Below are 22,674 nucleotides of genomic sequence, written 5' to 3' on the forward strand. Positions count from 1 at the left end.
AAGGAATTTAATATGTTTTGCAAGTATAAACCTATAATGTAGCTCTAATGATGCCTGGAAAAAGCTTTCATAATTCATTTTTACAGGCATACTTTTATTGTGACACGTATCGTAAAATAGTGGAGATTTGTGAACTTCAGTAAGCTTTCATTAACTTGAATTAATTTGATTTCTGTAATAACCTTCCTCTTTTCATTTTGGCTACTAAGAACGTGTAACTTTCCAAAGTACCAATTTAAAAAGTGCACATAAAATGTTCAATGATGTTGCTGATGTATAGCATCACACTAAACAGAAGTTTTGAAACAAAAAAATACAAGCATACGAACAAAATAATTAGGAGCAGGAGTAGGCCACTCAGCCCCTCGAGCCTGTTCCACCGTTCAATAAGATCATGGCTCTTGTTTTTAAGTTAGCATTGTGCACCTTTATAAAAGCAAGAGGGTAATTACAGTGACCTTGCTTCCCCAACTCTCCAGTTCAGTTACAATGGCAGAACTATTCAATCAGGTGATAACTTGCAGCCCATTTGAAATAAAGATGGGAATGGCAGCATGTGACTCCAGTGAAAATGTTGGATTTTTGTCCATGGTTTCTAATATTTTTACTTAGTTTTCTAACAGTTTCAAATATCACTTTCAAAATAGAGGTCACATTTTTAATGAAAAAGCCAATGTGTTTGCTGGCCAGATGGCGATTCCCACCCGGGCCCCCCTGACCACTCGGCTTTATTTAAATGAAAAGAATCCATTCGACTTTGTTTCTCTTTTTCCTCTTTGCTTACTTCTAAGTTTTCTCCTGCTTTCTTTGTTCTTCTCTGCTTCTTGCTTTCTCTTCTAACAGTGGACCTGTGATCACAATAGGTAAATACAGGGTAGGAATTAAAAAAACAAATGCATAGATTAAGGGAGAGAGTGGGTAGTTACTACAGTGTCCCCTTGCTTCAGTGAGCTTATGGTAGGTTAGATCTGGCACACTTGCCTAGGGCCTAAGCTCTGGAATTCCCTCTCCATACGTTTCTGCTTCTCTACCTCTCTTGCCTCCTTTAAGACACTCCTTAAAACCTATCTCTTTGACCAAACTTTTGGTCACCTCCCTAATAAAAGTTCTGGATGCCCAGAACTATACAAAGTTCTCTAACAGGCCTAACTGATGTTTTCTATTGATTCATCACTTCTTGTGCCCTATGGGCTGGATTTATCGGAGAATGTGAGAGGGGACAAGATGGTGGGGGTGTCCTGGGACAGGAGAATCGTGCAAGAGGACCCGCATCGGGAAAACTGTTTTCAATTAAGTTGGCAGCGGGAAGGGCCTGTGTGGGAAACCTGCCTACTGGTAGCGGGAAGGCAATTAAGCTCATTAACGAGGCACTTAAAGCCAGTTATCTCTAAGACCACTTGAATTTAGTGGTGGCTCAGAGATTCACCCGAGCTTGCAAGGCTTTCACCTTTATATGTAATGTAATGTTGGCAGCTCAAATACAATACTCATACAGTCCAGCACAATATCAGTGTACAAATTCCTACAAGGGAGAAAACAAATACCCAGAAAATCCAACGTGTTTTGCTCCTAAAAATGTTTATATCTTTCAAGGAAAGTTAACAGGTTGTCAGGAGTGCAAAATATAAGAACATGGAAACAGAGGTAGGCCATTTAGCCCCTCCATTCTGCCACTCGGTGAGATCATGGCTAACCTATGACCCAGCTCCACGTATCAGCCTTTGCTTCACACCCCTTAATATCTTTGGCTAATAAAAACCTATCAATTTCAGTTTCAAAATTAACAATCAATTTATCATCAATTGTTGTTTGCAGAAGAGAGTTTGTATTTAATTGCATGTCCTAAATGCACTCCTGAATGGCCTGGCTCTAATTTTTAGAATACACCCTCTTGTCCAAGACCTCCTAACCACTATTATTCTTTCTCATTTGTTTAACCACTACGCAAGCAGCTAACCCTTCAACCAGAATCTTAGAGATTGTAATCCAGTGCTTGTCCCTTCCCTTTTTATTGATGACCTATTTTACTCATAGCTTTCAGATAGGATACTGAAGTTGCGAACAGTCTGGTTCAGCCTGAGACAGTGACCAAGGAGGTGAATGGAATCAGTGGCAAGGATATGGCGTTTGTAGAGGAGGCTGATGATGATGACTTTTGCCATCCCAGTATTTAGTTTGATGAAATTGCGGCTCACTGGATGTTGGACAATGTGACAAAAGTATAATAATTTTCATAATATTTTTCTGGTTTATTGTGAAGCAGGTTTATGGGAGTGATTATAGTTGGGTCTGTCTGCGTGATTTAATTACATTTGGAGCCAAGGAGACCACAAGCTTGAAATTATCAAAAGATGCTAGGTGTAGAAATGTGTTTGATATGCTAATGAGTAATCGTGGATGCTGGCTTAGCATGTAAGGTGTGAAGGGAGTTTGCATTTTTAGATAAATGAAGGGATTGTTGGATTTGAAATGGATGTTCATCTGTTTACAACTAGCCAGATATGCAAGACTAAGGACTGTTTATTTTTCCCAAAGGTTACTGACAATATTGGGCAACATGAAAGTTTTTATATTATGAGGATGATACAGTTTCGAAGACATATGGAACAATAGAATTTACATATTAAAGAGAGAAAACATATATAAAGGAGAATGAAAAGCTATGTAAAGAAGGCCATGTAAAACCTAACAGGAGTACGTGATACAGCCTTCAAGAAACCTCCAGCCATTTGTGCATAAGTCTGCTATGTAAAATAACTGAAGTTGGAAAAAACCATTTGGGATTTCACTGTCAAAGGGGTACTATGTTAACTTACTGATTCTGTTTTAAATATAAATATTAAAAAAAATGGATTGTTGCCTTAAAGCGGGCGTGTAACTGGGAGTCAGGTCAATTAGGAATTTTAGCACTTGTTAGAGTAGTAAGTGATTGTAGTCTTATGCATGTGCTTGAAATCTTTTATTTTGTTAATAAGTATTTTAATTTACTTTTTAAGAATCTCTAAATATCTAGGTGGACTCATTACTTCTGAATTCAGTACTCACATCTCGTAATAAATACAAATTGCAAATTGTGTTAGTGCGACCCCTTTTCCCTTGTCAGTTTGGTCTGCCTGTCACACGTCTGCTACATCATAACAACAGTGGCAGTGGAGGTATCAAGAAAGGTGGCAAGTACTTTTGAAGCATAATGAATGCTGTTGTGTTGGTAAAGTGCAGCTTCTGTTCTGGACTACCAAACCCCACAAACAACAATGATGAATGACTAGTTTAGCTGTTTCTTTTCTTGCCGGTTAAATATTGGCCTGTAGGCTGGTCGAACCCCTGTTCTTTGAATGGTAATGTGGGATCTCTCATGCTTTCCTGGATCACTGAAACAAGCAGAATGGGCATCATATGGAGGACAACATGAAGTATCTGGTCATATCCCAGATATTATTTTTAACTTTCTTATTGCACCCTCTTTTGTATATTATAACATTGATAAACTGGAAATAAAACTAATGGCCTAATTTAAACACATCATTTTAAATTAAGATATAATTGGATTGATGTTGTGTAATAACAACTCACAGCTTATGTACATCTCATTCTCTCTCCAAATTGTGCTTGAAATAAATGGTGCACAAGTTTGTTTCTGGGTGAAGTATATGGAAATTAAAAACTAAAATTGCCATTCAGTATGATGTTTGCTATTGTATGGAATATACAAGTGCTAACCTCTGATGTTTGTACCCTTAATCCTCCTTTTTTCCATTTGTCTTGCAGTAGCAATAAACCTAAAATAGAGAAGAATTTACACACACAGGAATATTAAGTTCTTTAGTGGAGATTTATTGCAGCCAAAGCAAGAAGCCATTGTTTTATTGCTTTCCTGCTCTGAGCATTTAGGAGAAAGATTATGACATATAAATTGTTTTTTTCTTCATACTGCTCAGATTGTCATAATAGAAGTGCACTTTTTAAATCATTTTATGTGCAAGAATAGGAGATGAATTGAGAAAAGGTAAAATGTGGCAACTAAATAAATAAGAGCTTTTTTTATTTAAAAAACAGCATTCAGTGTGGAACTGAGACACACATACCAGAAGATCCCAAGTTTAGCCTTCAGCCTGGGCTTCATTAACTGATCTTAATCAGGCCTCTTCAGTAATCGCTGCACTGTTGATGGCTGTGCTTTCAGTTGCCAAGAGCCTAAGTGTTGTAATTCCCTCCCTAAAACTCTCCACATCTCACTCTTCTTTTAAGATGTTCCTTAACACCTACCATTTTGACCCAGCTTTTGGTCACCTGTCCTAATATCTCATGTGGTTTGGCATCAGAATTTTCTTGATAATCACATCTTTTGACTATGTGAAAGGTGCTAATCAATGCAAGTATTGTTATTGTGACCGTAAGGTTGTTGAGGTTGTTCACATTGCCCTTAGCTTAAGTGTGAGGGGGGAAAGTAAAACCAGCTTTCCACTTTGCATTGCTGTCAGTGACGCTGACTGTGTGTGTATAGATGTTTGGTTAAAACAAATTAGGCTTGGTGGTGTAACTTGGTTGAATGGCTTGCCACAACCAATCCAGGAACCACAGAAGTGCTTCAAATACAATAGACTGGCAATAATGTGATAAATAAAGCTACGGTAAGAGAGTGTCCCTCAAGACTTGATGAATATCCAATCAATGACCTTTCAGAACTGATGATGAATTCTGATGATTGCGCTCAATAGTACCCTGTATTTTGACCAGGGTACCTTTGTGAACAGATTCGGTTATCACTGCAAAGCTAAATTCTGTTGGCCTTGCCTTTTTAATAATTAAACTGAAGTGCCACTGCTATTTATCATTGTGCAAGCTGTGTGCAATATTTAGATTTTGTCCCCACTATTCCGTGCCCCCCCCGCAACTTCCCCGCCTCCTTTACTAGTTGTCTAAGGGTTGAAAGGTAGCTGAGTATTAATGTGCCGCTGAGGGCACTATGTTGGTAAGCTAATTGATCTTGCTTTACCACGCTTGCTTGCTCTAAAACAATCTCCTGAATTTTCTCACCTTTTGTGTCCTTTCCTGAAGGTGACACAGGCTAGAGTACAGTTCCTTGTGCACCAGGAGCTTTCAACCCTACAGCAATACTGTATGCTGCTTAGTAGTGCATGCCATTATTATTGTCACATCTCGTACTTGGCTTCATATTCGAGCAACTTCATGGTGCACATCACTGCTATTTTGTATAATGGGACAATTCATGGGGAGTATTGCAGCAGTGTAAAACTTAATTGTTCAATTAGCCAATGCAAAATGACATGGCCATCAAACTCACTCTTCTGATACAGACTTTATGTTATAGAAGCAAAATGCATTGTAACTGTTTCAAGACGTTTAAATATTTGAACTAAAAAATTAGCAAATTGCTTTCTTCAAGTCACTTCATTTAATTTTTTTGTAACTTTTAAGAATTTGGCTTGTATCCATCTCGACCTTCTCCAGAGGTTCCCAGCATCACAGATGCCTGTCTTAGCCAATTCGATTCACTCCACATGATATCAAAAAACGGCTAAAGGCACTGGATACTGCAAAGGCTATGGGCCCTGACAATATTCAGCATTAGTACTGATGACTTGTGCTCCAGAATTTGCCATGCCCCTAGCCAAACTGTTCCAGTACAGCTACAACACTGGCACCTAACCAGCTATGTGGAAAATTGCCCAGTTATGTCCTGTATACAAAAAGCAGGACAAACCCAACCCGGCCAATTACCACCCCATCAGTCTACTCTCCATCATCAGTAATGGAAGGGGCCATCAACAGTGCTATCAAGCGGCACTTGCTTAGAAATAATCAGCTCCCAGATGCTCAGTTTGGGTTCCGCCAGGGCCACTCAGCTCCTGACCTCATTACAGCCTTGGTTCAAACATGGACAAAAGAGCTGAACTCCCAAGGTGAGATGAGAGTAACTGCCCCTGACATCAAGGCCGCATTTGACAGAGCGTGGCATCAGGGAGCCCTAACAAAACTGGAGTCAATGAGAATCAGGGTGAAAATTCTCCATCGGTTGGAGTCACACCTAGTACAAAGAAAGATGGTTGTGGTTGTTGGAGGTCAGTCATCTCAGCTCCAGGACAGCACTGCAGGAGTTCCTCAGGGTAGTGTCCCTAACAGCACTGTGGGTGTACCTACACCACATGGACTGCAGCAGTTAAGAAGGCAGCTGACCACCACCTTGTCAAGGGCAATTAGGGATGGGCAATAAATCCTGGCCCAGCCAGCGAAGCCCATGAATAAATAAAAACCTCTAGTATTGTTGTCAACTGGAATAACCTAATATAGCATAAAGAAGTAGTAATGGCCCAGATTTTCCTGTCAAAATAATGGCGAGACTAATGGTGCTCCTATTATTTATATGGAAATGGTGCAGCAAATTCAGGCAAGGGGCAGATGTGCGGGTGAACTAAAATATCCAAAGGTTGCTGTTTGAGTTGCACCACTTCGCCATTAGCTTCACAGAAACAACATATTGCTGTCTAACTCACCATTGAAATCCTGGAACCCCCTCCCTAACAGCACTGTGGGTGTACCTACACCACATGGACTGCAGCGGCTCAAGAAGGCAGCTCACCACCACCTTCTCAAGGGCAATTAGGGATGGGTAATAAATGCTGCCCTAGCCAGCGATACCCACACCCTATGAGTGAATAATTTTAAAAAATTGAAATGGATTGAATGGTATGAAGTTGCTGTACTTGCGCAATAGGCATAAACTAAAATTGCCACAGAAAGTTAAGTTTTGTCCATTCCAGTACTCTTTAATGATGTGGCAACTAATAATTACTGGAAATGAGCCTTTCTGACATTGAAAATTGGCTATTAAATGAGTGGAGTCTCATTGCTTGAAGTATTAATTGTTGGAGATTTTAAAAAGTCAAATTTAAGTATTTTAAACTTTTTTTCTCTCAATGCAGTCTTTCTTTTCCCATCTTTATTTCTTGCTCTGTAGCTGATTTGACATCAAATTCACTCACTCTAATTTACACTTCCTTCTCAGTCCTTGTGCTATCTAATATTTTAATCTTTCTACCTGATTGATGAAGGAGACACACGGTTGCTTGTCCTCTTCACTCAGTCCCAGACACCCATACTGTGATATTATTAATTCACACTTTCAGATGTTTAAGGACCAAAAATATTTTGAGCTGAAGGTTGCAAGGGCAAGTTTAATAAGCAGCAGACATCATTAAGATAAAATTAAAATACTGTGGATGCTAGAATTTTGAAATAAAAACAGAAAATGCTGGGAAAACTCAGCAAGTCTGGCAGCATCTGTGGAGGGGGAACAGAGTTAACGTTTCGAGTCCGTATGACTTCTTCATACAGACTTGAAACGTTGGGCAGAATTTTGCTGTCGGTGAGCAGGGGGCAGGGCCCGCTCGCCGACACGTAAAATGACACGGGATGACGTCGGGCGGAACCCCCAACGTCACCCCGCCCCATGTAAATTTTCAGGAAGGCTGGGGCACAGCAAAATCAGCTGCGGGCCCGCAGACCTGTCAATGGCCAATTGAGGCCATTGACAGGATCGTTAAAACAATTAAAGGACCTGCCCATCCAACCTTAAGGTTGGCGGGCAGGCCAGGAGCCCCAGCGGCAAATAGAAAAAAATTTTAAAGCCCTGCATGAAACCTCATCCTGCCGGTGGATGAGGTTTCATGCAGGGTTTTTAAATTTTTAATAAAGTTAATTAATGTTAATTATGAACATGTCCCATCTCATGTGACATTGTCACATGAGGGGGACATGTTAGAGAATTTTTTTTTTCTCTATTCTTCAACGTGGAAGCGATCTCCCTGAGGCAGCACTTAGCCTGAGGGAGATGTGCGCTCTTTCGTGCGCATGCGCGAAAGAACGCACTCTTGCTTTTGGGGAATCCCCCCCGCCCGCACAGGAAATGCACAGCGCTTCCCGCTGGACGTCACGCTGGGCGGCGGGGCCCGATCCTCTGGTGGGGATCAGCTCCCTGCCCGCCGGACATTGGGTCGGGCCCGCCAGGCAGAAACTCCTGCCCGTTAACTCTGTTATTATCACTTCCTTGTCCATAATACAACCTACTATGGATGAAGAAAGTATGAACGTGCATTCATGCCTTCAGCATATCCTAAAGCAATTTTAGTAAATGAAGCACTTTTGAAGTGTAGTCACAGTTACAATGCAAGGAAACATGGAAGTCAATTTATACACAGCAAGGCCCCACAAACAGCGATGAGATAAATAACAAAATCATTTTTGTTTTTTTGTGCTACCCGTTGAGTTATACATGTAGAGCAGGACACTACCCTATGATTCTTTGAATAATGCCATGGAATCTTGTACATACACTTGAGGGGACAGACAGAGCCTGCTGAATGGCTGTTCAGGAGACAGCACCTCTGACAATGTAGCGGCACTTGAGTCTCAGCCTAGACCTTGTGCTCAAGCCTGTGCTATGGAACTTGAACCCACAGCTTTCTAATTCAGATGATAGTGCTGCAACTAAGCCAAAGTTGATGTTTATCTGAAGACATTAGGGAATGAATAATAATATTTTTTGTCTAAGTCTACGAGGAGGCAAGCTATTATGCTGACTGTAAACAGTCAAGGTATTTTGCCATGTATGACCATTCTGATGAAAGGTTATCAACCTGAACCATTAACTCTGTTTCTCTTTCCACGGATGTTGCCTGGCCTGCTGAGTATTTCCAGCATTTTCTGTTTTTATCACAGATTTCCAGCATCCACACTATTTTGCTTTTGTGAATAGAAATATTTATATATATCTCCTGTTGATATTGATTTTATAATTGTCAAGGAGTTCACTGGAAACAAAAAGCCTGGTAATATTGCATGCCTGATGTTATTCTAATATCCATTTTGTTCCATTCCATAAAATCAATATTGCTCAGGTAGTACATGACAGGATATTTTAAAGCAGAAACATAGTTGTTGTGAAGTAATGGGAAGGAAAATAATTGTAAAACTCATTACCTTATGCTGATTATTAGCAATGAGTATTACTCCTCTGTAGATATATCTCATGCTCAAGATGGAGAATATAAATATTTCCATTTTTATCCTTGTAGTTTGATATAATCTGAACCCCTTCTTTTGGATATCCAGACTTCTTGCTAGTGAATGTATCCTTCACAGCTTGCATAATAACTTTGCCCCATAAAACTTTAAATAGTGGCATTTATACTTGAATTTGCCCACTGGCTAAAGTCATGATCATGCTCCATAGCCTTTCATATGTGCAAACTGATATTTCAACACACTTTTAAATTTAGTCTCACATCCATGGGCTCCCTGGGCTTCCTGAAACTCATCATTGAAAGCAAGGATGAACATAGCAGCAATTAAGCTGGCTGATTAAAACTCATGGAAAATTACAATAAATATTGGGATGCGAGTGTCACTGGCAAGGCCAGCATTTGTTGTCCATCCCTAATTGTGCCAGGTCTGATTAACATTTCCAGGTCCTTCCTTTGCTTGTTGCCTCTGCTTCTAGCCCAAACCTCCAGGTACCCGCAGTTGGACTTAACCCTCTCTGATCATTAACAATAGCAGTTAGGCAGTGATGAGCCACCACTTTGAACTGCTGCAGTCCATATGTTGTAGGTACACCCACAGTTCAGTTAGGGAGTTCCAGGATTTTGACTCAGCGACAGTGAAGGAACAGCGATATAGTTCCAAGTTAAGATGTTCTGTGAATTGGAGAGGGACTTGCAGGCGGTGATGTTCGATGCATCTCCTGCCCTTGTCGTGGGTGGTAGAGGTCAGGAGTTGGAAGATGCTGTTGAAGGTGGCTTGGCAAGTTACTGCAGTGCATCTCGTAGATGGGTATGCCCTGCTACCACTGTGTATCAGTGGTAAAGTGAATGAACACTCAAGGTGGTGGAGTTAGTCAATTAGATAAAATGGGCTGCTTTGTCTTGGATGGTGTCCAGTTTCTTGAGTGTCTTTGGAGCTGCGCTCATCCAGGCAAGCGGAGAGTATTCCATCATACTCCTGACTTGTAGATGGTGGACAGGCTGCCAGGAAGTGGGTTACTGGGCACAAAATTCCCAGCCTCTGATCTGATCATGTAGCCACAGTGTTTATATGGCTGGGCCATTTCAGCTTCTGGTCAATGGTAACTCCCAGGATGTTGATAATGGGGGATTCAGCGATGGTAATGCCATTGAATGTCAAGGAGAGATGGTTCGATTCTCTTTTGTTGGAGGTGGTCATTGCCTGGCACTTGTGTGTTGCAGATATTACTTGCCACTTTCAGTCTAAGCCTGAGTGTTGCCCAAGTCTTGTTGCATGTGGACACAGACTGCTTCATTATCTGAGGGGTTGTAAATAAATTTGAACACTGTATAATCATTAGTGAGTGTCCCCAGTTCTGACCTTATAATGGAGGGAAAGGAATTTATGCAACAGTGGCAGGGAGTGAGGGGGTGGGTGGTGCGGTGTGGGGGAAGGGCGACATAGCAATCCTAGAAATCCAGAAGCCCAGGCTAATGCTCTGGGGGCATCTCATCATGGCAGCTGTTGGAATTTAAATTCAATTAATAAATCTGGAATATAAAGCTATTCTCAGTAATGGTGACCACGATGACTATCATCGATTGTTGTAAAAACCCATCTGGTTCACTAATGTCCTTTAGGGATGGAAATCTGCCGTCCTTACCTGGTCTAACCTGGTTAGACCCCAGATCCAAAGCAATGTGGTTGACTTCTAATTGGCCTCTGAAATGTTCAGTTCAAGGGCATGTAGGGATGGGCAACAAATGCTGACCTTGCCAGTGATGCCCACACCCCATGAAAGAATAAAGAAAAAAAGCGGAAGATAGTTGAGCCTAGGACACCACCCTGAGAAACTCCTGCAGTAACGTCCTGGGGCTGAAGTGATTAGCCTCGATCAACCATAAACATCTTCCTTTGTGCTAGGTATGACTCCAACCAGTGGAGAGTTTACCCTGTGATTCCCGTTCACTTCAATTTTGCTAGGGCTCCTTAATGTAACACTCAGTCAAATGCTGCCTTGGTGTCAAGGGCTTCACTTGCACTTCACCTCTGGAATAAGGCTCTGTTGTCCATGTTTGGACCAAGGCTGTATGAGGTCAGGAGGTAAGTGGCCCTGGTGGAACCCAAACTGAGCAGGTTATTGCTGTGTAAGTGCCGATTGATAGCACTTTCCATCTCTTTGCTGATGATTGAGAGCAGACCGATGAGACAAATTTGCCCGGATTGGATTTGTTCTGCTTTTTCTGGACAGGACATATGTATTGTTGGATACATACACATTGTTAGGTAGATGATATAGCTGTACTAGTACAGCTTGGCTAGTTCTGGAGTACAGGTGTTCAGAACTATAGCTGGGATGTTGTGCCAGAGCCCATAGCCTTTGCTGTATCCAGTATCTTCAGCTGTTTCTTGACATCATCTGGATTAACTGAATTGGCTGAAGACTGGCATCTGTGATGCTATGGGCCTCCAGAGGAGGCCAAGAGGAATCTTTAAGCCTTTGTTTCTGGCTGAAAATGGTTCCAAATGCTTCAGCCTTGTCTTTTGCACTGATATACTGGGTTCCCCTATTATTGAGGATGGAGATAATTGTGGAGCCTCCTCTTCCAGTGAGTTGTTTAATTGTCCACCAACATTCACAACTGGATGTGGCAGGACTGCAGAGCTTAGGACTGATCCTTTGGTTGTGGGATAGCCTAACTTTGCCTATTGCTTGCTGCTTCCACTGTTTGGCAGGCAAATAGTCCTTTGTTGTAGGTTCACCAGGTTGGCATTACAGTTTTAGGTATGTCTGATGCTGCTTCTGGCATGATCTGCATTCCTCACTGAACCCTGGCTTGATGGTAATGGTAGACAGGGATATGCCAAGCCATGAGATAACAGATTTTGGTTGAAGCATCTGCTACTATAGTCCACAGCACCTCATGGATGTCCAGATTGAGTTGCTAGATCTAGCACAGTCATGGTGGCAAACAACATGATGGAGGATATCTTCAGTGTGAAGATGGGACTTGATCTCCGCAAGGACTGTGCAATGGTCACTCTTGCCAATATTGTCATGGACAGATTCATCTGTGACAGGTAGATTGGTGTGGATAAAGGAAAGTAGGTGTCCTCCTTTGTTGATAATCTCACCACCTGCCACAGGCCCAGAATGGCAGATATGTCCTTCAGGACTTGGCTATTTCTGTCAGTAGTGGTTCTACTGAGCCACTCTTGGTGATGGACATCGAAATCCCCCACCCAGAGTGCATTTGATGCCTTTGCTACTGTCAGTGCTTTTTCCAAGTGATGTTCAACATGGAGGAGTACTGATTTATCAGCTGAGGGAAGGCAGTAGGTGGTAATCAGCAGGAGGGTTCTTTGCCCATGTTTGGCCTGATGCTATGAGACATCATGGGGTCCGGAATCAATACTGGGGACTCCCAGGGCCATTTCTTCCTAACTATATACTACTATGTCATCACCTCTGTTTGGTCTGCTAGTGGGACAAGACATAACCAAGGACGGTGATGGAGGAATCTTAAAAATTGGCTGTAAGTCGAGTTGAGTAGGACTATGTTGCTTGACTAGTCTGTGTGACAGCTCTCCCAGTTTAGCACACGTCCCAGATGTTAGTGAGGGGAACATTACAGGGTTGACTGGGCAGGGTCCATCTTCGTCATTTCCTGTGCAAAGGTCAAAGTCGAGTTGAACGTCTGGTTTTATTCTTATTTGACTTTTCTATAGCAGTTTTGTACAACTGAGTGGCTTTCTAAGGCCATTTCAAGGGGGCATTTAAGAGTCAGCCACATTGCTATGGTCTGGAGTCACATATAGGCCAGACTGGGTATCAACAGCAGCTTTCCTTCCCTTGGATGTGTTTTTACAACAATATAGTAGCTTCATCCCTACTGACATTAGTTTTTTAAAATCCAGATTTATTAATTAATTGGATTTACATTTCACCAGCTACCTGGTGGAATTTGTATTCCTGTCTCTGGAACATTAGTCCAAGCCTCTAGATTACTAGTCAAGTAACATTACCAATGTGTCACTGTTCCCGTATTCCTGCACTATGCTACTGTACCATTGCTCAGTGCTCACATCTGCTTCCTTATCTGCGGAATGTTCAACGGTACACACCTTTCCTGACCTGGTTAGGTCATTAAAGCACTTCTTACATTGAATCCAAGAGTGTGGCACAATGTTCTTGTTACTGACCCCCTGGGCCACCTCCAGCCATGCCACTTTTATGGCAGCAGCAAGCTTCATCCTTCTGTGCTGAAGAACAATATCTTCCTCTGGCTCTTCATTGACCCCAGCAGTAGATCAAGTAATGGATATTTACAACAAGGCACAGCCCTTGATGGCCCAAAATTACTATTATTATTATTGTTATTATTATTCCCCTCCTCCTCCTTCCTGGCAGTCCCAACTCCATCTTTCACCTCACCACATTTCCTCTTTCTCTGCGTAACAAATGATCATTTCATTTCAATCCCTTCACAGCTACTTTCTTCAATGCTCTCACAATCTTCACTGACTCCCAATGTGCTGGTTCCTGATTTTCACCTTTCTCATTACTCCACATGTCCATCTCAGCATCCACATCTCATTAATATCCAGTCATTGTGCCTCTCTTCTTGATGTTGCCCAAGTTCCTGCTCCATATAGCAAAGTTGGTCTCACAACTTTAGATTCTTCCTGTCAGTTTCAGCGTCACTTTTCTATCACATAACACTCCACCACAATTCTTCCAATCACTCCAACCAGAGCTAATACATTGCTTAATTTCCATTTCCATACTTCCATCTTCTGCCACCACTGACCTTAGGTCCTTGAGACTTTTCAAGTCTTCACCCATAATCTTTACATCTTCACGCTGATCCTCTTTCCTAGGCTCAAACTGACAGTCCATAAATTCTGCCTTTGGTCTACTGATCTTCATACCCCTGTCTTCCAGTGCTTTTCTGCAGTTCTCTAGATACTCAGTCATGTTCTCATCATCCTCACCACAATAGCTCAATATCACCTGCAAACATCATTGACCATAACACTCACTTACTCAGTTAGAACATGCATGACAATCAGAAAGAGGAAGGGGTTCAGTGCCAATCCTTGGTGCCATCCAATTTTGGCTTCGAAACTTCAGCTCTCCCCTACACTGCTTCTTACTCCTGTCTGGCACTCCTTGTACATGTCCTATAACAATCGTACATGCTTGCATATCTCCAGACTTCCCCCCTAGGCACCCGACCATAAGCCTTCTCTTAATTGATGAATACAATCTTCATTTGCATTGGCCTTCCCAATATTTCCCCATCACTTGTTTCAAAACTAAAATGGCAGTAGTGGTGCTTCTTCTGGGCATGATTCCGAACTGACCTTCATGAATTTCCACTATTTTTCTCAAGTCTCTGGTCCATGGCTGTCTTCCATATGTGAAGGTATATGGTAGGAATTTATTCCTCAGTAGTTTTTGCAATATTGAATGTCTTGCTTTCCTTTGAGTATTGGCATCAAAATGCTTTCCCTCCATGCCTTTGGGATTTTCTCTCTTATCATAACACAATTGGGTAGCTCGTTCAGGACCTGGACTCTGTATTCACCTAGGCAGATCCATACATCCGCTGGTAACTCATCTGGTCCTAGTGTTTTGCCATTTTTGTTCCTTTCAGTGCTGTTCCAATTTCTTCCAGATTGATGCTAGTTGTTATTCCTTAATTTGCAGCTGCATCTTCTGTTTTTGCTCTTGGGTTTTCTTCATCCAAACGCCAGTTAAAGTATTGGTGCGATCTCACTTTAATTTCATCCTCTTTCACTAAGGTTACTTCACCTGCACCCTTGTACATACCTACGTACATTTCCCACATCCTTTGTTAACCTATCTCTCACAGCTGCTTTTCTGAAAATATCCTTTTGTCCCTTTTTGAGATCCAAAATTTCATATATTTCTTCCATGGTCATGATCTTCTCTAGCAACCGCTTTCCTTGCATTCCTTTCTGCCTCTTTTTTTTTTTACTTTATCTTCTTTGAGCCCTGACAGTTCCTAACAGTTCCTTCTTTTCTTTTACTGCACTTTCTGCATTTTCATTCCACTACCAAGTTTCTTGACCAGCCTTTCACTTTCTCCTCCCTGATGATCTTTTATACACTTCACCAGTTTTCCTAATCAGGTCTGCCACCAAGTTCCACCAGTCTTCCACTATGTCTGTCGTTACTCCTTCTATTTCTCTCAGCTGTATCTCCATCCACTGTCTGGATTTCTCCTTCGTTTGCGGATCTTTGAGCTTCCATCACCTGATATTCTGTCCCCCTCTTGCCTGCTGCCATTTTGTTTTCTTTGCAAGCAGCTCTTCCAGCAGCGCTGTATGCTGGGTGGGCAGTGCCCTGCTCGGGAATACTTTGCAGCTCTTTGCTTCCTTTGCATGGCGTTTTCTAACCATGATGTAGTCCCATTGTGTTTCTCTGCCACAGGGATGTCGATTATAAGGTGGTTTCTGCGTTTTTTGGTACCAAATGTTTAGTATTACCGGTTGGTACGACATGGCAAACTTCAGAATCTTGGCTTCTTCTTTATTTGCTTCTCCAAAACCGTGTTCACCATGGGTAACATTGTATCCCACTCTTTCTCTCCCCACGTGTCCATTTAGGTCACCTGCCACCTCTACCCTGTCACTGCTTGGTTTTGTTTGAATTGCATAGTCCATCTGTGTGCAGAATTCTTCTTTCTCCTCTGATCCACACACGCTCTGTGGTATATAACAAAGGCCTGTGTTCCAAGTTCTGGCCCCTGATTTAAAGCTTTACTTTGATGATCCTGTCACTGATTCTGTCCACTGCCAGCACCTTGTCCTTCATTTCCTTGCTTAGGAAGGATGTTACTACCCCAATACCATTTCTTTTCCCACCCTATCCATGATAGTAAAGTTTCAATCCACGACCAATTTCTCTTGCTTTGCTGTTCTTCTACTTTGTTTTCTGGAGACCCTAATTTTTTATTTCTTTTCTCACCATCAGTTCACTGTTTCTCTCTGTCAGCTGCTGACATTTAGACTTCTTATTTTGAGTTTGGTCATCTTTTCACATCTCCTTTGTACCTCCTTCTTTATCCATCCTTGTCCATTGTATGGTAACCCTTACCCACTCCTCACATTCCCGCGCATCGCTTGCAGTGTGAGCCCTAACATGGGTCCAATATCCATTCATATCAACCATCATTTGGATTTGGTGGGTGGTTTACAGCCAGATTTACCTAGGCTTAGAACCAGCACTGATATGCACTGACTTGCCTGCACCACAGGCTGGGTTCTTGACTGCCTGACTCCATCCTGAAAATTCTCCCTCACTTTGTTCAAACTCCTACCTTCTCCAAATCCCATCTTTGGTTTGGCCCTTTAAATGCTGGAGCTGAGATAATGTCTTCATCATTGCCATGTAACTGGCATTTAACTTGGAATTAAATGATAATAAAGTGATTGCAGTAAAATGCTACAGATGGACACGCTGAATTTCCTTCTGTGTTTCCCACTGGATGTCGTACATTCACTCTGGAGGCGTCTCTGTGTGAATGTTGCAGTCAGCAAGTTCAAAAGATGTTTAAGTATTTTTCTTTGACCTTGGATTACTTTTGTTAAGTGTAGGTTATACTGAAATTCGCCGACTCTGAATATAGCCCAATTGTGAATTGAACCAGAATTATTCACTTGATCCTTTTTTTCTGCTAACTCTTGCATCTTTTAATGCTGACAGAGCTGATGTGTCTGTCTCTTTATTATCATCTGGAGGATTGTTTGAGTATTATAATGTTTCTTATTTCTATGTATCAGTTTATTCATTTAGTTGGACTGCTAAAGCTGTGCATTGCTTGGGCTTTAAAAAAAATCTATAATTCTTACTGCTTCGGAATGCTGGTGCAGGAATGTCAAAGACATCAAAGAAATGTCATGGGAATGCTTTCAAGCACATGTAAGAGGAAGCATGGTGTTGGGAAAGAGTAGATCGCTTATGGTCACTTGGGTCTTTGTTGTAATAAAATTGAATGTACCTCATTTACCCTCCTTTTTCACCCACAAACTATTCATTGACATGACTTTCTTGTTTAGTGCTTTGTTATTTTGATAGCATCAATGCTATCCTGTGGGACAATGGCTATCCTGATCGGATCTATTCACTGTGTATCATGCACACTCGGAAACGGGCCTGCCACTTTTAGTCTTGAAAAGTGCCCGGTCTACTTCAGATTACGCTGGAAAAGCAAAGTATCACAAAAATTTGAATAAAATGTTTCGGAAGCCATTTCATGCTGCAACTATGCAGTGGTATTTTCCATTAACAGGATGCTGCCGTCAGTAAGAAAAGACGTCCTGCCTATTACGCGATTTAGCAACATTGTGTATGAATTTCAGTGCCGGGGCAATGCAGGTACATAGGCCATACGTCCCAGCAATTGACTGATCAAGTCAAACATCATGTTCCTTTGCTTGCTTGTAATAGGCAGAGTACAGACCATACTCAACCAGCGCATGCTTGTAAAACCCAAAACAAAACTTCTACTGTTGGATGTGATTCTGTGGTTGGGCAGCACTTGCTGAACAATCCTGAATAGCTACAATAACCTGTCCTCTTCTAAAATTAATTTTTCATATCAGGTCATGTGGGAGTTTTGTTTACTCTCTCTCACTCTCTCACGGCGTTTTAATTACTGTGCCCGAGCTGCAGTTCTTAAACAATTTTAGATTCTTAAGCAACTTAAGATAATCAGTGGAGTTTGTAATGTATCTCATACACACCTGATAGAAGCAGCAAACGTTCATAAGCAGGGACCTGCTCTTTGCAAACAAAAAGAGTACATTCAAGCCTTGTGCCTTTTTTGAATTGCCAGGGACCTTGGGGAGCCTATAGTTCCCCATTGCTTTCTCCTTCTCAATGCTTTAGCTAATCAGGGTTGACTTGCCAACTGATCAGCACCCTTTCCTCATGTACTATAAATTGTTGTGATCGTTTGAAATTTGTCATTCTTATGTTTGTCCTGATGAGTGCAAGACAAAAAGCTACAGCAACATGTTTTTCTTTTCAGCAATATTCAAATCTGTTATTTATAGAAGTTAGATCATGGTTAGAAGATCGTACACGTGTTTGGTGCTGATTTCTTAACTCTAGTGATGATTACTAGCACAAGTATTTAGAAGCAAAGAGGTCTGAATTGTTGATATTCTAGGTGAGGTTCGAATCTAAGGACTGTTTCTTTATTTGAAGGTAGAGGAGCAAAAGGATCAGCATTAATGTGTATGGCAGGCTATGTTACATAGAACTAGTATGTTCTCCAATACTCTTGCAGCAGTCACTAGGGAGCACCCTGAGTACAGATCATTAAAATGATCTACTCCATGTTGTTCTGCCTCCACCAAAGACAGGTCCACATCCCCAACAATGTCAAAGTCCAGCCCTTTTTGTGTGGCAAAGTTGTAGAGGGCGCAGTAGACTACAATTGTGTTTGGCACACCAGCTGAAACATACAACAGAGCCTTCCTGACCAGTTTAGACAGTGAAAACATGCCTTTAAGGCCATATGGGGTTCGTGATCAATCTGGTAAAGGCTTGTTCTTCTCCTGATGTCAAAGCACTCTTAGTGGTGCCATTGCCCATGCTTTTGTCACCCACAAACCATCTGCTGATATGATTTTGTTGCTTCAAGAGGTAATCGAGAGCCAGAATTCAAAGGATGAGTGCATTGTAACAACTTATAATGTATCCTGCATTGATTTCTACGATCCTTTGCATGTGGTCACATAGCCTATATGTTGTGAGAATGGATTTAAAAAAATATTTTGGCGGTATACTGTGTTATTCTGTAAAGAAAGCTGGGTGTCTATGTGTGTATGTGATTTAATTAAGCTGGGAAGAGTTTGAGAGGAGTCAAGTTGTCTGGGGGTTTGGAAACATGAAAAGGATAGAGGTGTTAAGTTTGAGGTACAAGTAAATAGGTTAGATCTAAGACGTACATTTTTAGATAAGTTGAGAGTTTGAATATCAAAGGGGAGTCAGGTGTAACAAGAAAATGTTTGCATCTTACAGGAATTCATAGGTAAACAAGTAGTGAGGATATGATATTTTATTGACCCAAAAGCAAAGACAAGATGGAAACATGAAAGATCTTATATTTGGAAGGGTTTGGGTTTCAAAGGAGTTTAAGAACAGTAGAAAGAAGATGAAAGGGGAAAAAGTGTATTAGAGTTACTGTGGATAGCTGTTGAATTGGAGAAGGAGCTGGAGATAGCTGGAGCTGTTTGAGCTGTTGTGATAGCTGGAGTGCTGGGCTGGAGGAAGATGCAGTTTGAATCACCCATCTAGTCAAGCCAGAAAAGTCTTAGGCTGCAGCAAGCAGTTTTATTCTGAAGTGGACTCCATCCAGAGTGGAAGAAGATAAAGATCATGTGGTGCACCTTTATTGAAGCTACAGCAGTTTGCCTTGTGTAATATCACTGGATTTCATAGTTAAACACCTGTAAGGAAGTGTTGCCTGGAAAGTGGTTACTTATGGGTTTGACCAAGTAGAGCATTTTTGGGGAAATGTTTTGTAAGACTAACCTTAATTGTGTAACTGTAATCTTGTGTGCTTAAGTTTTCTTTTTTTTTGTTAACAAAACTTTTACTTTTATTTTTTAAAAAGCCCAAAAGTGTTGCTGGACCTTTTACTGCTGAGATCAGTATGTCGTCTCCTCGTTATCAGGATACATAAAAAAAAGGTTGTGGCCTGCAAGGCAAGTTTCCCTCTGGGATTTGTTTGCGCAGCAATTAACACTGGCTGTCACCATAACAATGTTCAGCGAATGGAAGCCTTTCCTTTTAAGGAGAGAGTTTGCTGTAAGAGCTCAAAGGTAATGTGGTTGCTACCTAGCCTGGACTGTGTGAAAGACAGTGACCCCATAAAACTGCATCACTGTGTCTTGCTGCTTTCTGCTGTGATGTCAAAGTGATGAATTCCCAGCTTATCAGAAAGTATTAGTCACCTGATGGAAGCACACTCATACTGTGCTCTGCTGGAGATTAGAGATTCCCTGTGGTTGTCTGAGATGACGCAGTGCCATAGTAGGTGAGTGTGTTCATCACCTTTGTAACCACAGAGACGTAGTTTGGGCAGATTCTCTTCCCTGCAGGTTCTTACAAAGTAGATGGCAGCACTACCCTGTTGCCTGTCTGATAAACTGCACTCTTGTACACATCTCCTCTCTAAGGTCTGCATAAACAACAAGAACAACACCAAGATTCATATAACACATTTACCATGAAATGTCCAAGGGAACTTCACAGAGATTTGCCACTAAGTCATGCAATGTGATGCCAGGGGAGTTGACCAAATGCTTGGTCAAAGAGGAAGGATTTAAAGAGCAACTTAAAGGTGGGAAGAGAGGCAGAAATGTTTAGGGAGGGAATATCAGAGCTTAGAGCCTAGGCAGCTGCAGACACAGTTGTCCATTAGTGGATCAACTAAGTCAAGGATGCTCAAAAGGCCAGTATTAGAGGAGTGAAAATATCTTAGAGGGCTGGAGGAGATTACAGAGATTGGGAAGGGCAAGACCATGAAGGATTTGGAAACAAGGATGAGAATTTTAAAATGGAGACATTGTTTAACCTGGAGCCAATATAGGTTAGTAAGCACAGTGGTGATGGGTAAACATGACTTGATGAGACTAAGAACACGGGCAGCAGAGTCAAGTATATGAAGGATCAATAGTGGGAGGCCTGCTAGGAGTGCATTGGAAAGTGCATTGGAAGAAAGGCAGAGAATGACTAAAAGGTTAATCAGGAGAAAAAAATTAAAGTAAGAGAGGAAGCTAGCTAAAAATGTAAAAACAGTTAGCAAGAGTTTCTACAGGTATTTGAAAAGGAAAAGAGTAAGTAAAGTGAGTTTTGGTCCTCCAGAGAGTGACAGTGGGGAGTTAATAGTAGATAATAAAGAAATGAAAAAATATTTTGCTTCTGTGTAACATTCCAGTAATAGCTGCAAAGCAGGAGGTGAACGGGAGAAAGGAACTTGGTGAAATTGAAATCACTAGGGAAACGGTACTGAGCAAATTGATGGGGCTGCAGGCTGGCAAGTCTCTGGGTCCCGATGGACTACATCCTAGGGCCTTAAAAGTGGTGGCTAATAAGGTAGCCGATGAACTGGTGTTAATTTTCCAAAGTTCGCTAGATCCTGGAAAGGTTCCATCAGACTGGAAAGTAGCAAATATAACCCCTCTATTCAAGAAGGTCATTAAGGAGGTTATAGCTGCGCATTTAGAAGAGCTCAAGGTAATCAGAAAGAGTCATGGTCTTGTGAAAGGAAAATCATGTTTCACCAATTTATTGAAGTTTTTTGAATAAGTAACATGCGCAGTGGATAAAGGGGAGCCTGTAGACGTGCTGTACTTGAATTTCCAGAAGGCATTTGATAAGGTGCTGCATCAAGGATTATTATGGAAAATAAAAGCGCATGGTGTAAGGAGTAACATGTTAGCATGGATAGAAGATTGGCTGGCTGGCAGAAAGCAGAGAATATGCAATAATGGGTCTTTTTCGGATTGTCAGGATGTGACGAGTGGAGTCCCACAGGGGTCTGTGCTGGGGCCTCAACTTTTTACGATTTACATCAAAGACTTAGATGAGGGGAGTGAAGACATGGCAGCTAAATTTGCAGATGACACAAAGATAGGTAGGAAAGTATGTTGTGAAAAGGACATGAGGAGGTTGCAGATGGATATAGATAGGTTGGGTGAGTGGGCAAAGATCTGGTAAATGGAGTTTAACGTGGGGAAATGTGAAGTTGTTCACTTTAGCAGGAAGAACAAAAAGGCAGAGTATTATTTAAATGGAGAACGGCTGCATAATTCTGAGGTGTAGAGGGATCTAGGTGTTCTAGTACGAGTAACAAAAAGTTTGTATGCAGGTACAGCAAGTAATTGAGAAGGCTAATGGAATGCAATCTTTTATTACGAAAGGGATTGAACATAAAAGTAAGGATGTAATGTTTCAGATATATAGGGCATTGGTGAGACTGCACCTCGAATACTGTATGCACTTTTGGTCTCCTTATTTAAGGAAGGATGTAAATGCATTGGAGGCTGTTTACTAGATTGATACCTCAAAGGAGGTTTACTAGATTGATACCTGGAATGAGTGGATTGTCTTATAAGGAAAGGTTGGACAGACTGGGCTTGTTTCCCCTGGAGTTTAGAAGGGGTGATTTGATTGAAGTATATAAGATCCTGAACTGCCTTGACAAGGTGGACGTCGAAAGGATGTTTCATCTTGTGGGTGAGTCCAGAACATGGGAGCACTGTTTTAAAATCAGGGGTCACCCTTTTAGCACGGAGATGAGGAAACATTTTTTCTCTCAGAGGGCTGTGCAACATTGGAACTCTGCAGCAGAAAGTGGTGGAGGTGGGGCCATTGAATATTTTTAAGGCAGAGATAGATAGATTCTCAGTCTGTCCGCAAGCATGACCCAGACCTCCCTGTCGCTTGCCATTTTAACACTCCACCCTGCTCTCTTGTCCACATGTCTGTCCTTGGCTTGCTGTATTGTTCCAGTGAAGCTCAACGCAAACTGGAGGAACAGCACCTCATCTTCCGACTAGGCACTTTACAGCTTTCCGGACTGAATATTGAGTTCAACAACTTTA

At 41.6% G+C, this 22,674-nt stretch overlaps 1 protein-coding gene and 1 long non-coding RNA gene across 4 annotated transcripts in view; one reads left to right on the plus strand and one right to left on the minus strand.

Moving 5' to 3' along the window:
• The window catches only part of ube3d (ubiquitin protein ligase E3D), a 206,234-nt gene that overhangs the window by 160,021 nt on the left and 23,539 nt on the right, over nt 1-22,674 (plus strand). The window contains exon 10 of one of the 3 annotated variants that reach the window (XM_078542446.1): nt 19,680-20,955. The exons of the other annotated variants lie outside the window; for them this stretch is intronic. Within the exon in view, the coding sequence (XP_078398572.1) occupies nt 19,680-19,748 (69 nt within the window). The 3' untranslated portion in view covers nt 19,749-20,955. Of the gene's footprint in view, nt 1-19,679; nt 20,956-22,674 lie in introns of those variants that run through there. 3 annotated transcript variants of the gene reach the window in all.
• Nucleotides 1-22,674, minus strand: part of LOC144680907 (uncharacterized) — a 44,034-nt gene that overhangs the window by 1,325 nt on the left and 20,035 nt on the right. Inside the window, exon 2 of the long non-coding RNA XR_013576644.1 lies at nt 3,721-3,779. This is a non-coding gene — a long non-coding RNA (uncharacterized LOC144680907). The remainder of the gene's footprint in view (nt 1-3,720; nt 3,780-22,674) is intronic.

This window comes from Cetorhinus maximus, chromosome 5 (genome assembly GCF_964194155.1).
Source record: "Cetorhinus maximus chromosome 5, sCetMax3.hap1.1, whole genome shotgun sequence".
NCBI lineage: Eukaryota > Metazoa > Chordata > Chondrichthyes > Lamniformes > Cetorhinidae > Cetorhinus > Cetorhinus maximus.